Source organism: Aquila chrysaetos, chromosome 14, assembly GCF_900496995.4.
Source record: "Aquila chrysaetos chrysaetos chromosome 14, bAquChr1.4, whole genome shotgun sequence".
NCBI lineage: Eukaryota > Metazoa > Chordata > Aves > Accipitriformes > Accipitridae > Aquila > Aquila chrysaetos.
The window spans coordinates 31,793,273-31,807,933 of NC_044017.1; the positions used below are offsets into that span (position 1 = coordinate 31,793,273).

Sequence of the window (14,661 nt, forward strand, 5' to 3'; positions counted from 1 at the left end):
ATGTAGTGATAATAAAAATTCCTTCTGAAATAATGATACTGTAAAATACTTTGTTAATTCTTATTTTGTACAATGTGGTTTATTTATTCAGACATCTGCTATCTGAATAAGTAATAATTTTAACAATCAATGCAAAGCTTCTTCAAAGTTAACTGGCAATTCAGATGTCTGCCAATACAGATCTCCAGATGACTTCTACAGCCAGCAGAGATAAACTGAATATAGTGGGGTTTGGTTATGAAATTCTTAGAGGGTAAATAGGTGCTTTTATTTGTTACAGCAGTGAAGGGGGAACCAGGGGAAGGAAATGAAGAGGCAGTTCACACTGACAAGGCACAAAGCCAAGAAAACTCCTTAGCGGCCAGTGCTAAGAATTGTAATAGGAATGTTAGAACTGCCACAAACGGGGAATGAATGGGAAAGCCTGGGTGTGGAAGCACCAGAATACAACAGACGGAAAAGGGCTGTAAGCATAGCAGATGTCCATGGCACTTAGTTAAGCAGATGTTAAAATCCTAGGATGCAAGCTGCCTGATGATTCTCACCACACCTAGATCAGGAGACAAACAACAGTGAGTCAGTCCTGACGACTCGCCAAGGTGGGACAGGATGAAGAGAGTAGTCACTCTCAGCTCCTAGAGCGTGCAAAAACACACTTCCGAAACCAGCACAGAGTCACCTACCTAAAAGGAATCCAGGAGACATGACGAGGGCCTGACAGCCAGCATCCTTTATCCTGTGTCATCACAAGGAACCCTGCTCAGACCACCTGAATACATATTTTAGTGCTGGGATGCTGGACAGACCACTTGGCACACATGAGAATGTGGGTTCAAAAGTGCATCTGAAATTACTTTTGTTTAAAAATAAAATAATCTTTTCCTCCTGTAGGGTTTCACCTTGTGCTTTGCTACAAGGTTGCTACAGTGCTGCAGCATCTTTCCAAAGGGACCAAGAAGTCAAGTCAAAAAACAAAAATAAAGGCAGCTGCTACAGTCAAAAATTACTCCAAAGGTGTGAAGCAGTACAAGGCTGGGTGCATTGTTCATGGTGACAAGGAAGGTGGGGATAAAAGATGTGTTGGGAAATAGTTATAAATGTAGTCTTAACCATGCTGTGTTAAAGAGAGTGAATATCTGAGTATTAATGAGCAATATGCTTATTAATAAATGGGTTGCTTGGAAGTCTTTAGCATAAAGGTGATAATTACAAGAATGATCATATATAATCCCACTCAGGACTCTTTCAGCTGACCTAAAACAGCATTTCTGACCTAAACCAGCATTTATAAAAAGATAAGAAAAGGTGAATTTGCAGAAAGGAGCACTGAAAAACTGTAACAGACAGTTTCAGTCTCACTCAAGCAGTTGTATTCTCTGTGAGGTACGAAGGAACGAGGCAGGTTTTGTTTCTTGCCTTCCTCCACTCTCCTTTGAAAAATTGCTCAATACTCTGCACTAAACTGAGAAGAAAAGGCAAGAGGAAAAGTGGAGGGGAAATTCTGACTGCATGAAGTAATATTTTAACATGGCAAGAAGAAATGGAAGCTGAAGAGTCCCAGAACCCTGCTAATATACATAAGATGATACATATAACTGAATTTATGATTAAGCTACATATAATAATAATGTCCCATTTCCTTCATAAAATAACCAGTTCTTATGGAAGAAAAATCTGAACGTACTACAGATACTTTTACGTAGAACTTACAACTGACAAACACATTTACATGGAATGGACACCCCATTGCCTGGGATTTTAGTGCAGTAACACAATTTACATCTAATCAGTAGTAAGCAAATATTAGGAAAATTAAGACTTTCCGCAGTAATTAAGCGTATATCTTACAGTTCTGAACAAGCCACCCTAGAAAGCACAAGTGCCTCAACCTAGAGAAAATGGGGGTCTTTGGACTGTGCCCTAAAACATGAATTTTGGCAAAGCAGTTTCCTGAGAACAGGATTCTCCATTTAATCCTCTAGTTTCTCAGAGCTGAAATGTGAGTACTATTAACAGAATTTCCTTACCTTGGCATCCAGAAGGCACCGAGGGAGCAAAAAGCATTCTATAATTTTCAGGCAAAAGCATAGAGCAACACAAAAGCCATTACAAAGGCAGTACAGAAGTGGAATGGAAACATGATGGACTCAGTACAGTTCAAATTACAAATTAAGAAGTTGCTGCATTCTAGCTTTTAGCTTAAGCTCCCAGATAACACCTACAGACAGTCCCAAGAGTCTCATCTTTGATTAGGTCAGCAAAGCCAGTAACTTTATTAGCAACCAATAGGGAACTGAATTTGTAGCTGAAGAATGAACTCTGTTAGACAATGCTATATACTTAACTCTTTCTAGTCAAGGCCAGCAAGACAGACCTTAACATTAATCAAATATCTGAGATCCAGCAACTTGTCTCTTCAGAAGCCCAGGCCATGATCACTTGTGATAAGATTCTAAGAGCCTGTGGCCAATTCTGAACATGGGAATTTGGCTCCCTCAATTCTTAATAGTCTACTTAAGGCCATCAAAGAAAGCTTCAGGGTTCCTAAACATTCTGCATGGCTCCCTCAAGCCTCCAAATTCAAACTCAGCTTCTCCACCCACGGCCATTGTACAGTAACATTCAGTGGTTACACAAAAATCCCCTCCCCAAACCCAAGGCATTTCCCCATAGAAATAAATCATGTCAATAAAAGAGACAATCATTTAGCACTGCCATCAGGCCTTAGCAATTTTTACAATTCCATATTACCATTTACACATATGTAATGTATGATTATGATTATGCTTCCCAGTATAAATTTTTGCAAGAAACTAAGCTTAGGCTTCAAATACATGCAACTGTTGTATGCACTAATGATTTTATTTAGAAGATGTCAAAACAAAAGATATTTAAGCTCACCTACTGATAGAAGACGCCACATAACAGCAGGGGTAGCAAAGCAAGCAAACACATCGTCAGTGCAGGCAAAGTGAGTGAGGTGGGGAAGGATCACCGACTGCCCACGGCATTGGCCCCACATGTACACCTGGCCGCTCTGGGTCTTGGCAGCCGACGTGTGAGCAGAGTGGCAGGCTGCAATCTCTATAACTCTGAATTTACAAGCAGAGAAAAAAGCAAGTCACTCTCATAAGAACAAAATGCAGTGAAGCAGCTCACTACCTCCTGTATTTCTCTGGTGCAAAACTTATTTGTAAGCATGCATGCACTTCCAATTGCAAGGATGTTTTCCGACCATATATAGCAAAATTAAATGGGCTATCAATGTTTCGTCAAATAGCAAGCACTCCGAAAGTTTTTCAGTGAAACAGCATCTTGGGAGTGAGGAGACACTGTTGCAGCAGAGCAGTATATCTGCTGCAGCACATGCTCTGCTGACCCCCTTGGCTCCCTCAAACGAAGCTATGACAAGTTTCAAGTCTCTGAATGTCCTCAGTAGTGCTGGGCAGTGAGGTGAGTGGCTGCATTAAGCTGTAGAGAACAGGTACTTGGAGAAGATGAAGAAGAAAATGAGGAGGCGTTTAAAAAAAAAAAAAGGCAAAAAAAAAAACAAAACAAAACAAAAAACAAAACACCAAACAAAAACCCCAAAAAACCAACGGAATTTGTATTTTGGTTTATAATTGAAAGTCAATGAAAAACTTTTTCCTGCTTGCTTATTGGTAACAGTTATAAACCAACAATTTAAACATACTTCTTTTGATTAAAATACTGAAGTGTCATTACTCATACAATTATTATTACTTACGTTTAATGGGTTTTCATTTTGAAAATTAAAAATTAGAACCAAACAGCACTAAAAGCTGTTTCTAAGTGTATTTTAGCTATGTTAAGCTTTCTCACTAATGCTAAAGTTTATTTAGGATTTCAAAACTCACACTGTGTACAACATTACACAATCCACTGTTTTGCAGTCTGAACTACTGCTTGTTTGCTTATTTTCCCAGCTGCCTGGGGAAAATAGCTGGGAAACAACTTGTTTAAAGCTGTATGTACAAATCTTGGAGGTTTTAGTGAGTTAATACTCTCACTGACACCAGGAATGCATATTCTGGCCAACAAAAGGGAAAGGCAGCATAGAACATTAAAACTTGTATTAAAATGTGGTAACATTGTAACTGCAGCCAAAGTGTCTGGAAAAAATTCAGTTAGTTACATTTTAAGCAAAAGCACAAACACACATAAAGAAATTGCAGTGTTCAAAAACAGGCATTGTCTCATTACCAAAGAGGAGTTCCTTCTTCCTTACAATAATGTACACAGACACAAGTTGAAGAGGGACATCTCACTTTTCTTATTATTCACAACAGGAGGCCAAAATCAAGACCTCAGTAGTAAGGAATAGACTCAAATTTCTGGCCACATATATACATGGCTTTACATCAGCCATAGAAATAACTGCCCCACTACCCGTCAAGGACTTACAGGAAAATACTTAACTTGCAAAAGTCTAAGCTTAAATTTTCAGGGAATAAGACCAAGAAAGAACTCCTCCCTTTCTCTCTCTCCTGGGTTATGAGCCGGATTTAATAGCAGAAATAACACAGATTGCAGATGTCCACTCTTCGCTTTTTCTGTGTGTACTTCTTGTCAAAAGTAGCATATTAAAATACAATTTGTATTCAGACACAATAAAGCTTTTATCGTTGATTTCAAACAATGAAACTATACCACCGAAGAGAAACTGCAATTAAGGCCTATAAAGCACAGCGTGAGCCAAAGGAAAAAATAGCACATTCAAGCTCAGAACATTCAGTTTCTCTTTCACAAGGATGGCTATGGGGCAGATACAAGCACTTTCAGTGAAAATTCTTTTCACATTTAGCAGAACCACCATTGCAAAAAATTATAGGCTATTTCTTCCAAAAATAGATTAAAAATGCCATAATTTTCTGTAGTTCTTCTGAGAGTATGCTAACTAACGTCTGACTGTAAATATTACCTGTCCTTATCCACAATAACTGTTGTAGGATAAGACTGGTTACTTTTATTCCCAGTGCCTAACTGGCCATATGAATTGGCTCCCCAGGCATAAATCTGACCTTCATCTGTTAGCACTAACGTATGCGCATAGCCACAGGCAACCTATAAGGAATAATAAAGAGAAAAATCTCATTTTTATGTAACAGTAAGTTAATACAGATAGATACATGTTATGCTATACATTAATGATCCTATACCAGTATAAAAATTACAAAAATCACAAATACAGGTAAGTTTATTAAAAAGGGAAGCAAAGTAGATGAGGTGACTTTGAGGGAAAAAAACGTATCAGTGAGGAACCCTGCCAGATAATCTCAAGACTGAAGCAAAACAGCTAGAAATTGAGAAAGAAGGAAAGCTATATGACAAATATGAACAGCATACAGAAAAAAAAACGCAGAAAAAGGCAGATCATCTGTCTTGGCTCACCTTGCAATATGGGCAACTGCTCCAACGTGAACAGCTTACCAGTGTAAAAACAGGCGAGGTCTCCCTCTCTGCTCCTCTCCTCCCTGACTGCCAGCCACACAAACTGTCCCCTCCCCGTGCAAGCTCTAGCGCTCACCTGACCCTCTGCTGAAGTAACTTACATCACTGGAAGGAAACTCTCCACAGCTGGGCCCGAGGACCACCAGTGCTCACGCAAGGTAAGCAACAGCCAGCCAGGAAAGAGAGGGAAGAGATTAAACTCTCCGTCTTGATGGCAGCACATAACTGCGTCTGCTCATACCCTCTTGTGGAAACCAACTCGGTCTTGCTGAGCTGCCTCCTCAGGTACTCCACGTAAGGTTGCTTGAATATCCACTTTACAATCTATATATGCAGCACGTGCTGCACATACAGATACACAGCGGCAAAATTACCAGCAAAAGCCTTGCTCTGCATGAGTTAATGTAACCTATTATAGCCAGATGGCTATCAAGAACCAATTTACGTCGTTCAAAACTAGCTCACGTATCTTTATACAATCTGCCAAGCAGATATACCATAAGTACCTATAGTCCACTGACATCCGTGAAGCATGTGATATGCTTTAAATGAAATAAATCCTGAAATTATTTACTGATTGGAAGTCTACGACTTGGCATGAATTGATATCAAGCAAATGAAGTGGATGGAAATAGGAGCGCTCACACTTTCTAAACAGGAGAAAAAATACAGCGGAAAATAATATTCACTTTATTATGTTATTCTCCAACAGCAATTGTTACTAGCAAAGCTACTGTCTACATCCTAGGAACTGAATGTAAAACTATGTAATTAAATAAGTTTATTTTAAAAGATTTATAAAAATCTGTAACTTCCCTGAGTAAATGTAATAAATGGGATCCAAAGTTCAAAACACTCTTGTAAATTTTCACTAGGTTACAAAACCAATGTTTTCTAGCAGAATGTGTCATTTTCCTGACAATATCCTCTATCTTGGATAAATAATTAAAAACCTTCAGTATCAGTTCTGCAGTTACTTTAAATATTTCTTATCAGTCAGAAGTTACCAGTCCGCTAATTATACTGATGGCAGCCCAGCTATCTGGTAAAGTGTAATAACCACCCAAGATTGAGACTAACCATGGAATCATACCAACTGTTGACCAAAAGCAGTTGAAGACAATTTGTTCAGACTCCAAACACCAGTTAGTCACTGTGGCTGGAGTGTGATTCTAAAAGTGATATTCAGTCCAGTCTGCCAGAAAGACAAAATGCTAAACTGCAGCATTTTCCCAGAAAAGACGACAAGGGTTAATGAAGAATGGGGTAGCCTATGAAGGCTTTCTTATTTACTAAAATAACAGGAAATTTCTTTTTATTAAGTTTCACAGGAAAAAAAAAAAGACCAAACACTTCTAATGGACTATTCCTCTTTAATAAAATCCTGACCTCGCTGAAGTCAATGGCAAAATTCCCACTGATCTCCACAGTTTCGCCCCTACTGACAGAGCTCCAATTTAAGATACATGTTTTTATTCTGATAAATAGCACTTTAAACAAAGAGATAAAGGACTATCTCCTTTAAATGTAGGATATGCCTTAACATGTTTTCAGTTGTTCAAAAAGGGTTTGACATGGAGCATCACACACATACCCGCTGTACACGAATGCCTTGCAATGCTGCTATTCGGCATGGTGTTGGCTGATTGCCGCTGCTGCCCAGTCCAAGCTGGCCATTACCATTGTAACCCCAGACATAGACCTTAAAAAGACAGACAGGGATTTTAAGCGTTTGCTACTATCTACTTCTTTTGAAGGCAATGTAACTGCTTCAGAGTTACAATAACAATTTTCTTCAATATTTCCTGTCCCTGCAGCTTAGGATCTGTACTTTATGTGTAGATACACACAAACACATACCTATATAAACCTACATGTATACATACACATATATACACACACACACAGACACGTATATGTTTTTCTGCACTGCAAATTTTGGATGCTGTTTCTGTTTAAAATACCAAACGCATGCTCATCTAAAATTCTAAACTTCCATATTCATGTTTCTCTTTAAGAGTTAGATTATGTAAGACTACAATATTTTAATATGAAGAGTAGAAAATAAGTGATTCATATGGCTGTTTCCCAGCACAGAGCAAATTCAGCATGAATACTTCCCTTTTTCAAAGAGCTAATTTCTCATTCAAAAATCCTCTAACAGAAAAGAAAACATGCTAAAACAAGTATAAACTGGAAGCTATGCACAACAGTTTGAGTAGGCTGTTAACAGCTTTATAGTGAACATAAGAAAAAGGGAAAATACTGAGTTCTGGTAATTTCAGTGACATATGTTTTACTGCAAACAGTCAATAGCTACTTAGGTCTAAACTGAAATGCTTGGAGCAATGGAGCTAGAGAGGATGTAGGCTGCCCAAAACGTTCAAGCTCTATAAACTAAAACAACAAGAACACTACAACCTGTTTGTATCTTTGCCATGAGGATAAAAAAAGCATGAGAGGGATTCAAGGGGTACTGCAGTAGAACAAATATATGCAATGTACTTTTATTTTCTCTGTTTTCCCTTGCCATAAAGTATGCATATATGACCACTGAAAATTAAAATAGCATTCACTGATTATTCGCACACTCTTGATGCTTAAGATTGTAGTATAGACAATAATTTATTTTTCTATGATTGCTAAAGACAGCAGTGGGATAATACATTAAGCAGCATTTTCATTTTTCCTAGAATATAATACCAGCTCTAAAAATCAGTAAATCAGTGACACAAACTTAGTTATTTTTACATATGAGAAAAAGAAGCTAGCATGAAATGCTAAGTATACATATATAGATTCGATATGATTTAATCCCAAAATTTATAAAAATCTCCTGACCTTCACAATGCTATTTTTACTTCAGGACTGTATTTTTAAGTAAATTTGAAATTTGATACTTGAATTCCTTCAACACAAAGCCAACTTCAAGAGTTGACACAAAGTAACAGCTGCTAAATTTTATGAGTAATCTCATAAACCAAAAAGCCATAAACCAAATGTTAGTGAAAAATTTTCCCTGTTTCACTCTACCTCCTTTCTAAAGGAGAAGCCATAATCAGCATGGATAGAAAGACATGCTTAAGTATGTCAGCACATGCAGGACAATTTATGAGAAAGGTTTTTATAGGCAGTATAAGCAGGTAGATTTGAGGGAGTCTAGAAAGGCATACTTCTTTTCTGAGTAGTAGCTCATTTCTGACAGGTTGGAAAATATCTACATCTCATGATATTACATAAAATAAAATTCAGTCAGAAAATTCACTTAAAATTTCTTACCTCTCCATTTTCCACCACAGCCATAGAGCACATCTGTCCACAAGCTATATTAACTACTATTTTATTTTGTAGGCAGCTGGTAACTCTTCGAGGAATTGGTTGATTAGCTGTTGAACCAGATCCAACTTGGCCTGAGTTATTATAACCCCATGTGTATACCTGTTGTAATAGAATTGCCATAATAGAAGGCTATATAACATACAGTTCAAAGTACATATTCAAGAGAGAAAAAAGATATATGCATAAAAAATTACATTTTGAGTTCAAGTCAATGTATTCTTTTAAAGATGTAGGAAGAGATATAGGTTTACAATTTATATGTTTCTATCAAAAATATGCCACTCGTAGTATTTATATATTCCATTCTTTTATGTTCCTCCAATCAAAGGTAAGAGGCAACACGACAGCTGCATTAATGCTGGAAGAATCCATTGCTAGTTTTCCAGAACCCAAAGTAGAATGGCTAACTGGGCACAAATGGCACCTCAAAGTAAAGGACAAAACTTTTTACTTTGGTGGATAGAACTCCTTACATGAACGTGATTTATATTAATGTCAGCTTTAACGCCATTAAGTATAGCATAGAAAGGAACGGGCTGCCCTCTGCAAAGAAATTCTAATTTGTTATTACAAGCAGATGTGGCACAAAAAATCAATGTTCTGCATGCACCTCAAAGCAGCTAGACCCTAACATGTTTTCCATTTTTATCAAACATTTGTGTTGCATCAGCAAGAAGCAAGGTCTAATGCTCTAGGTGCAGAATGTTTTCCTGTTTCTCATATACGTGAATTTCATTAAGAGAAAAGAAAGATTTATTCCAGCTGTTCTCACCTCTCCATCAGATGTTAAGACCATAGAATGATGAGAGCCACAGGCAACTTCAATGACTTTCTTGTTCACCAAGTTAGTAGAGACTTGACATGGAATGAAACCATGATTTGTTGTACCATTGCCCAACTGACTATAAGCATTATGACCCCATGTATACACTTCTCCTTCTGTAATAAAAATGTAAAAAGCTGCTTTAAAGTCTCTACTTTTCCAATGAGTACACAACATAAAATTACAAAATGAAAAGTCAAATTCAATAACAATATACATATTTAAGTGTGTGTATATATATATATATATATATGCTCTTTGGGGCTCTTAAGCCCATGGACATACCAATGCTACTTTTACATAGAGCTGACCACAAATCCAAAAGGATAGTATCACCATAATCTTAATAAAGGAAGTCATATAGCTAAAAGAAAGGAGATAGTGCAATACAGACAAGAAAAGGATCAAATGACAGTCAGGAGTCCCCATTTGAATTTCTTTGTTACTGACAATCAGTCAAAATTTCTTGTCTATGCCCTGGCACTGCTTCCCACTTTGGAAAATTCAAGTAACAAGCTTTCATTCCTTTACAATATACATGAAAATACTTGTAAGAAAAACTTATTATTATTTATTAATAAACATACTATTATTTACTTATTATTAAAACATACTATTCATGTCTTGTATTTTGAGAAACATGCTAGTAAAATTAAGAATACAAGAAATGTCTGCCTGGGTTAGACCGATGGTCCACCTAGTGCAAAATTCTGTCTCCAAGTGGCAATAGAAAAAAGCTGCTGTTTAAGAGAAACATGAGCCTGGTCACTTTTTGCTGTTCCCAAGCATTTACAATCACTAGGCTACAGGTATTATCAGGTACTTCAAATTCTTCTTAATGTACATATATTGGCCCATTATCCATGAAGCTAACACCTTTTTGTACTCACTTTCTTTCATCTGTTTTAAATCAAGTGTCCTTTAGTTACGGTAGTGCAGGACTTGATGAATAGCTGTCCTACATTCATCTTTTCTATCATCATCATCATTTTCTAAACCTAAATTATGTCGTTATTGCAGGAGAGATAGGTTTGACATACAACTCCATCAGATTTCTAAAGAGATCACAAAACTTGCTATCCCTAAGAAGGGTTCCCTCAGAACTACAACGGCAAAGTGTGCTACACTAAACCAATAGTTCTCTACAATAACAGGTTAAATCTAATGACTTCATCCTGTCAAAAGCAAGCAACCTTCTCTTCCTTTCACCAACATGAGAATACAAATTTCAGTAGAGAGGTGAAACAGCCACATAGAAACATACAACATAGACTGGAAATTACAGTAATTAACCAAAGAACTGCAAAATACTTAATGGCTGTCTGAAAGGTAGGTTAAAAGAGGCTGTGCTGAATGGAAGTTATTCATGTGAATGGAGTTATGAGTAAAAATCATCAAGGATCAGTTCTGGACCTGTTCTTTTGCAATACTTCAGTTCATCATCTGGGTAAGGAGTATGAGCATGTCAGTGAGCTGTGCCAGCAACAAAGCTCAGAAGAATACAGATACATATATAAAAAGCATCCAGAATGGTCTACCCTGAAGACTGGAGGAAATGGTGGAAGGTAACTGAATATAAAGAACAGTCGCACCTTTACAACACAATTCCCCTCACCTACCTTTAGTGATCTAATCTAGACTACTCAAAAAGATTTCTTCTTATTAACGAAGAAAGAGAGACAAACGTTAATCATCAGTCAGGTTCTAACAGAACCTCACTTGGGAACACAATATTAGTCGTTTGTCTTTGAGAATAATGTACTTAATTATGAACAGAAGGGCCACTAGCATGATGTGGATAATAGAGTGTCAATGAGACAACGGAAAACAAAAGGCTAAGAGGCAATATAACTGGACTTTAAAGCACATCCTAAAGTAGGTACGGGAGGGAAAAGATGCATTTTAGCTAAAGGACAATGTTGGCACAAGAACACATGGGCGTAATGTAGCCACTAATGCAATTCAAAAGCAATCAGAAGTTCCAAACTTAATTGCAAAGTAAAAAAAACTTCCAAAAGTAGTAACAAGATCAAAGCAGAGCTTGAAAAACTTTTCAAAAGAACAAGCTACAGACAGAGCTAGCTGACATGTCATATTCACCAATGAAAATATGTTGGACTTGATAGCCTGGAATGTCTATCCCAATTCTCTCTTTTATGTTACCAGCACAGACCTTTCACACCTACTGGACTAATTAAAGTGGACTATCTGAAAAAGCAATATTCAGATCATACTTTACCTTCTGTAGCAAGAACAACATGAGGGCCACTTCCATAACTCAGACAGGCTATCTTTTTGCCACATAGAGAATCTAACCTCCTTGGTTCAATAGTGCTCTGCATGTCACCTGTTCCCAAACACCCACTGCAGTTCATGCCAAGCACAAAAACCTGTTATAAAAGAATCACAGAATCACAATTTAGATTGGAATGGAGGACCTCCTCCAAAGGTCAACTAGTCCAGCCCCCTGCTCAACAAAGGTCTAAATAGATCAGTTGACTCAAGGCCATGTCCAGTTGGGTCTTGAACACCTCCAAGGAAAAGATTTCACAATCCCTCCAGGATTTAACCACTCTCATGGGAATTTTTTTTCCCTAATACTGAATCAGAATTTTCCATCTTTCAGCTTGTGTCCACTGCCTCACAACCTGTCACTATGCACCTTCAAGAAATGTCTAACTCCATCTTCTCTTTATCTTCTGATTGTGGTAGGAAGCCATGAATTTGAATTGAAAATGGTTTAGTAGCAATCAAAATGATCAGACATTTTTGCATGCAACTTTTTCTAGGTATACTATCATAGTACTGGCTTTCAGAATAACTTGATACATGAATGACTAAATATGTCATGTTCACACACACTCTTGGACAATTACCTCATCATTTTCAGTTGCATACAAGACTTCATTACCAGCACTGCCAAATACACAGGCTTGACGAATTAACTTGAGCTCTTCCTGGGAACAGAGAGAAAAAATTGGCCATTTCCCAACATCCAGCATCTTCAGGGCTGACAATAATGTTGCCTCCAAGACCTGGTATTATAAAAAATGATATTAAATACCTAGACAGAAAGTAATGTGTACCTTTGCACAGTATAAAGGAAAAATTTAGAGAAATACCACTATCTCCTTTTTCAACCACAAAGCAGTATTTTAATTCTAGAACAATAATTGGAGGGAAGCCATTAAAATAAAGAAATAAAATATATCATGATCCAGAAAGAAAGGATCTATATGCATGGAGAAAAGTACCATATAAGAAGTTAAATGGTGAGGTCGTATTTTCACTATATCCATACAACGTAACTGCTAGCTTATAGAATTCAATGTATAGGATTCTAATATAAAACGTAAAGTATACATTCAAACCTTGAAAATAATTTGTGTCTTTTCCTCTGGTGCTAAAATTACTGTTAAAAGAAGAAACCATAAAAAAATCTGCCCAAGAATATATTTATCTTTGAAAAATATACACATTTGTTTTCACGCATTGAAAATGGAAACTTGAGAAAACTTGAGAAACTTCTTCCTTTCTCTTTTACTTCCAAAATTTACTTCTGTGTTTCAACAATTACTGAATCTTTGGGAACTTCCTAAGAATATCTGCATTTTATGTAACTAGACATATAATAAAAGAAAAAAGATAATTGAACATTTTCCAGCTTATCCAAGGACAAATAACAAGTTTATAGTTAACGGAAGAGTAACAGGTCTCTCCAGACATTAAAACTAGTCAAGTCAACGTCCAAATCTCATGCAACATTTCTACTGCTTTAGTATAGCATAAATCAGAAAAATGTTGCAGTATCAAAATTTAATAGCAAATTTTGCATGGAGCATGCATCAAATTTTCTTTACTGAAAGTAAAACAGGCTTTGGATATGAAAGAAAAGCCGCATTACTTGCCAGATCAGAAGGTAAGTAAGAACAGATTTTGTCTATCACAGGCATTACGTAGTTCACCACGTAACAGTTTATTTCTAGCAAGTAGCAGACTTACAAAGTGATCTGTCACAGAACATAATTTTTTCTACCTCTAACTGAAACAAAGTTGTGAATAAATTCTAGTTTGGAGTCTGAAGCACCTTACGTCAGTTGTAAGGATATTGCTTTTTTGATTAGTATCGCTTACTATGAAAAAATGTACACAGAAACATAGATAATATTTGAAACTACAGAAATAAACCCTAAATTAATCCTGAACTAAAATCTTTAAGCAAATAGCAGTTAATCACACATTTCTTTATAATATACTTCTGAGGAAGGCAAAGGATGGCTGGTCATCTTCACTAAAGAAAAGTTGCGGTTTTGATCACACCAGTCCTTTCCCCATCTCCTCACACAAGTAACTGACCAATTTCAGCCAAATTTGCAAGTGAAAGGGAGGTAAGATTCCGCTGACACAATCCATTTGGCAGCAGGCAGCTGGACAATCAGACATATATGTTATGAAATAAGTCAGCAAGCAAGTAGGTCCTAGCAAATGCCTTCCTCCATGACACATAGCTGGGTTATAAGAGACAAAGGACATAAATCCATATGGAATCAGGCTTCATTCATCTGCTGTTTGCAGAAGAATTTGTTTTTTATCAAGAGGTTAGCATTAATTCTATGGAGGATTTGAGACACTTTTAAAATATGATAATGAATACTGAAAGCATCACAGACTACTCTTCCAATCGCATCGAGAAAACCGCATCCCACTTTTGCTCAAGACTGATGAGGCCTGAGGTTCAAAAGAACAGTCAGGGTGTCCTTCAATTGTACAGATTCCCTTACTGGAATAACATATTGGTTTTTTTTAAAATGTGGGCTCTAAATTCCAAGTGCACAGTGGGTCAGATCCCATTCATCTTAAATATAATTTTTTTTTTCTGTAACCTTCTACAAAGCACTCATGTTCTGCCCTCATAATTAACAGGTTAAAAACCCCCAAACTGTAGCATTTCTTAAAACTAAAATAATACACTGAAGGAAAAAACCCAAACTACAATTATAAAAAGCACTGAAGGAAACACTTATCAT

The 14,661-nt window shown here is 36.9% G+C and overlaps 1 protein-coding gene across 5 annotated transcripts in view; it reads right to left on the reverse strand.

Annotated features, from left to right (window-relative positions):
* The window catches only part of RCBTB2 (RCC1 and BTB domain containing protein 2), a 36,550-nt gene that overhangs the window by 11,575 nt on the left and 10,314 nt on the right, over positions 1-14,661 (reverse strand). For all 5 annotated transcript variants that reach the window (XM_030036337.2, XM_030036338.2, XM_030036341.2 and 2 more), the window contains 7 exons: positions 12,511-12,669; positions 11,874-12,024; positions 9,584-9,750; positions 8,752-8,910; positions 7,067-7,174; positions 4,943-5,085; positions 2,902-3,092 (listed from right to left, as the gene is read on the reverse strand). In XM_030036337.2, coding sequence (XP_029892197.1) covers positions 2,902-3,092; positions 4,943-5,085; positions 7,067-7,174; positions 8,752-8,910; positions 9,584-9,750; positions 11,874-12,024; positions 12,511-12,669 — 1,078 coding nt within the window. The remainder of the gene's footprint in view (positions 1-2,901; positions 3,093-4,942; positions 5,086-7,066; positions 7,175-8,751; positions 8,911-9,583; positions 9,751-11,873; positions 12,025-12,510; positions 12,670-14,661) is intronic.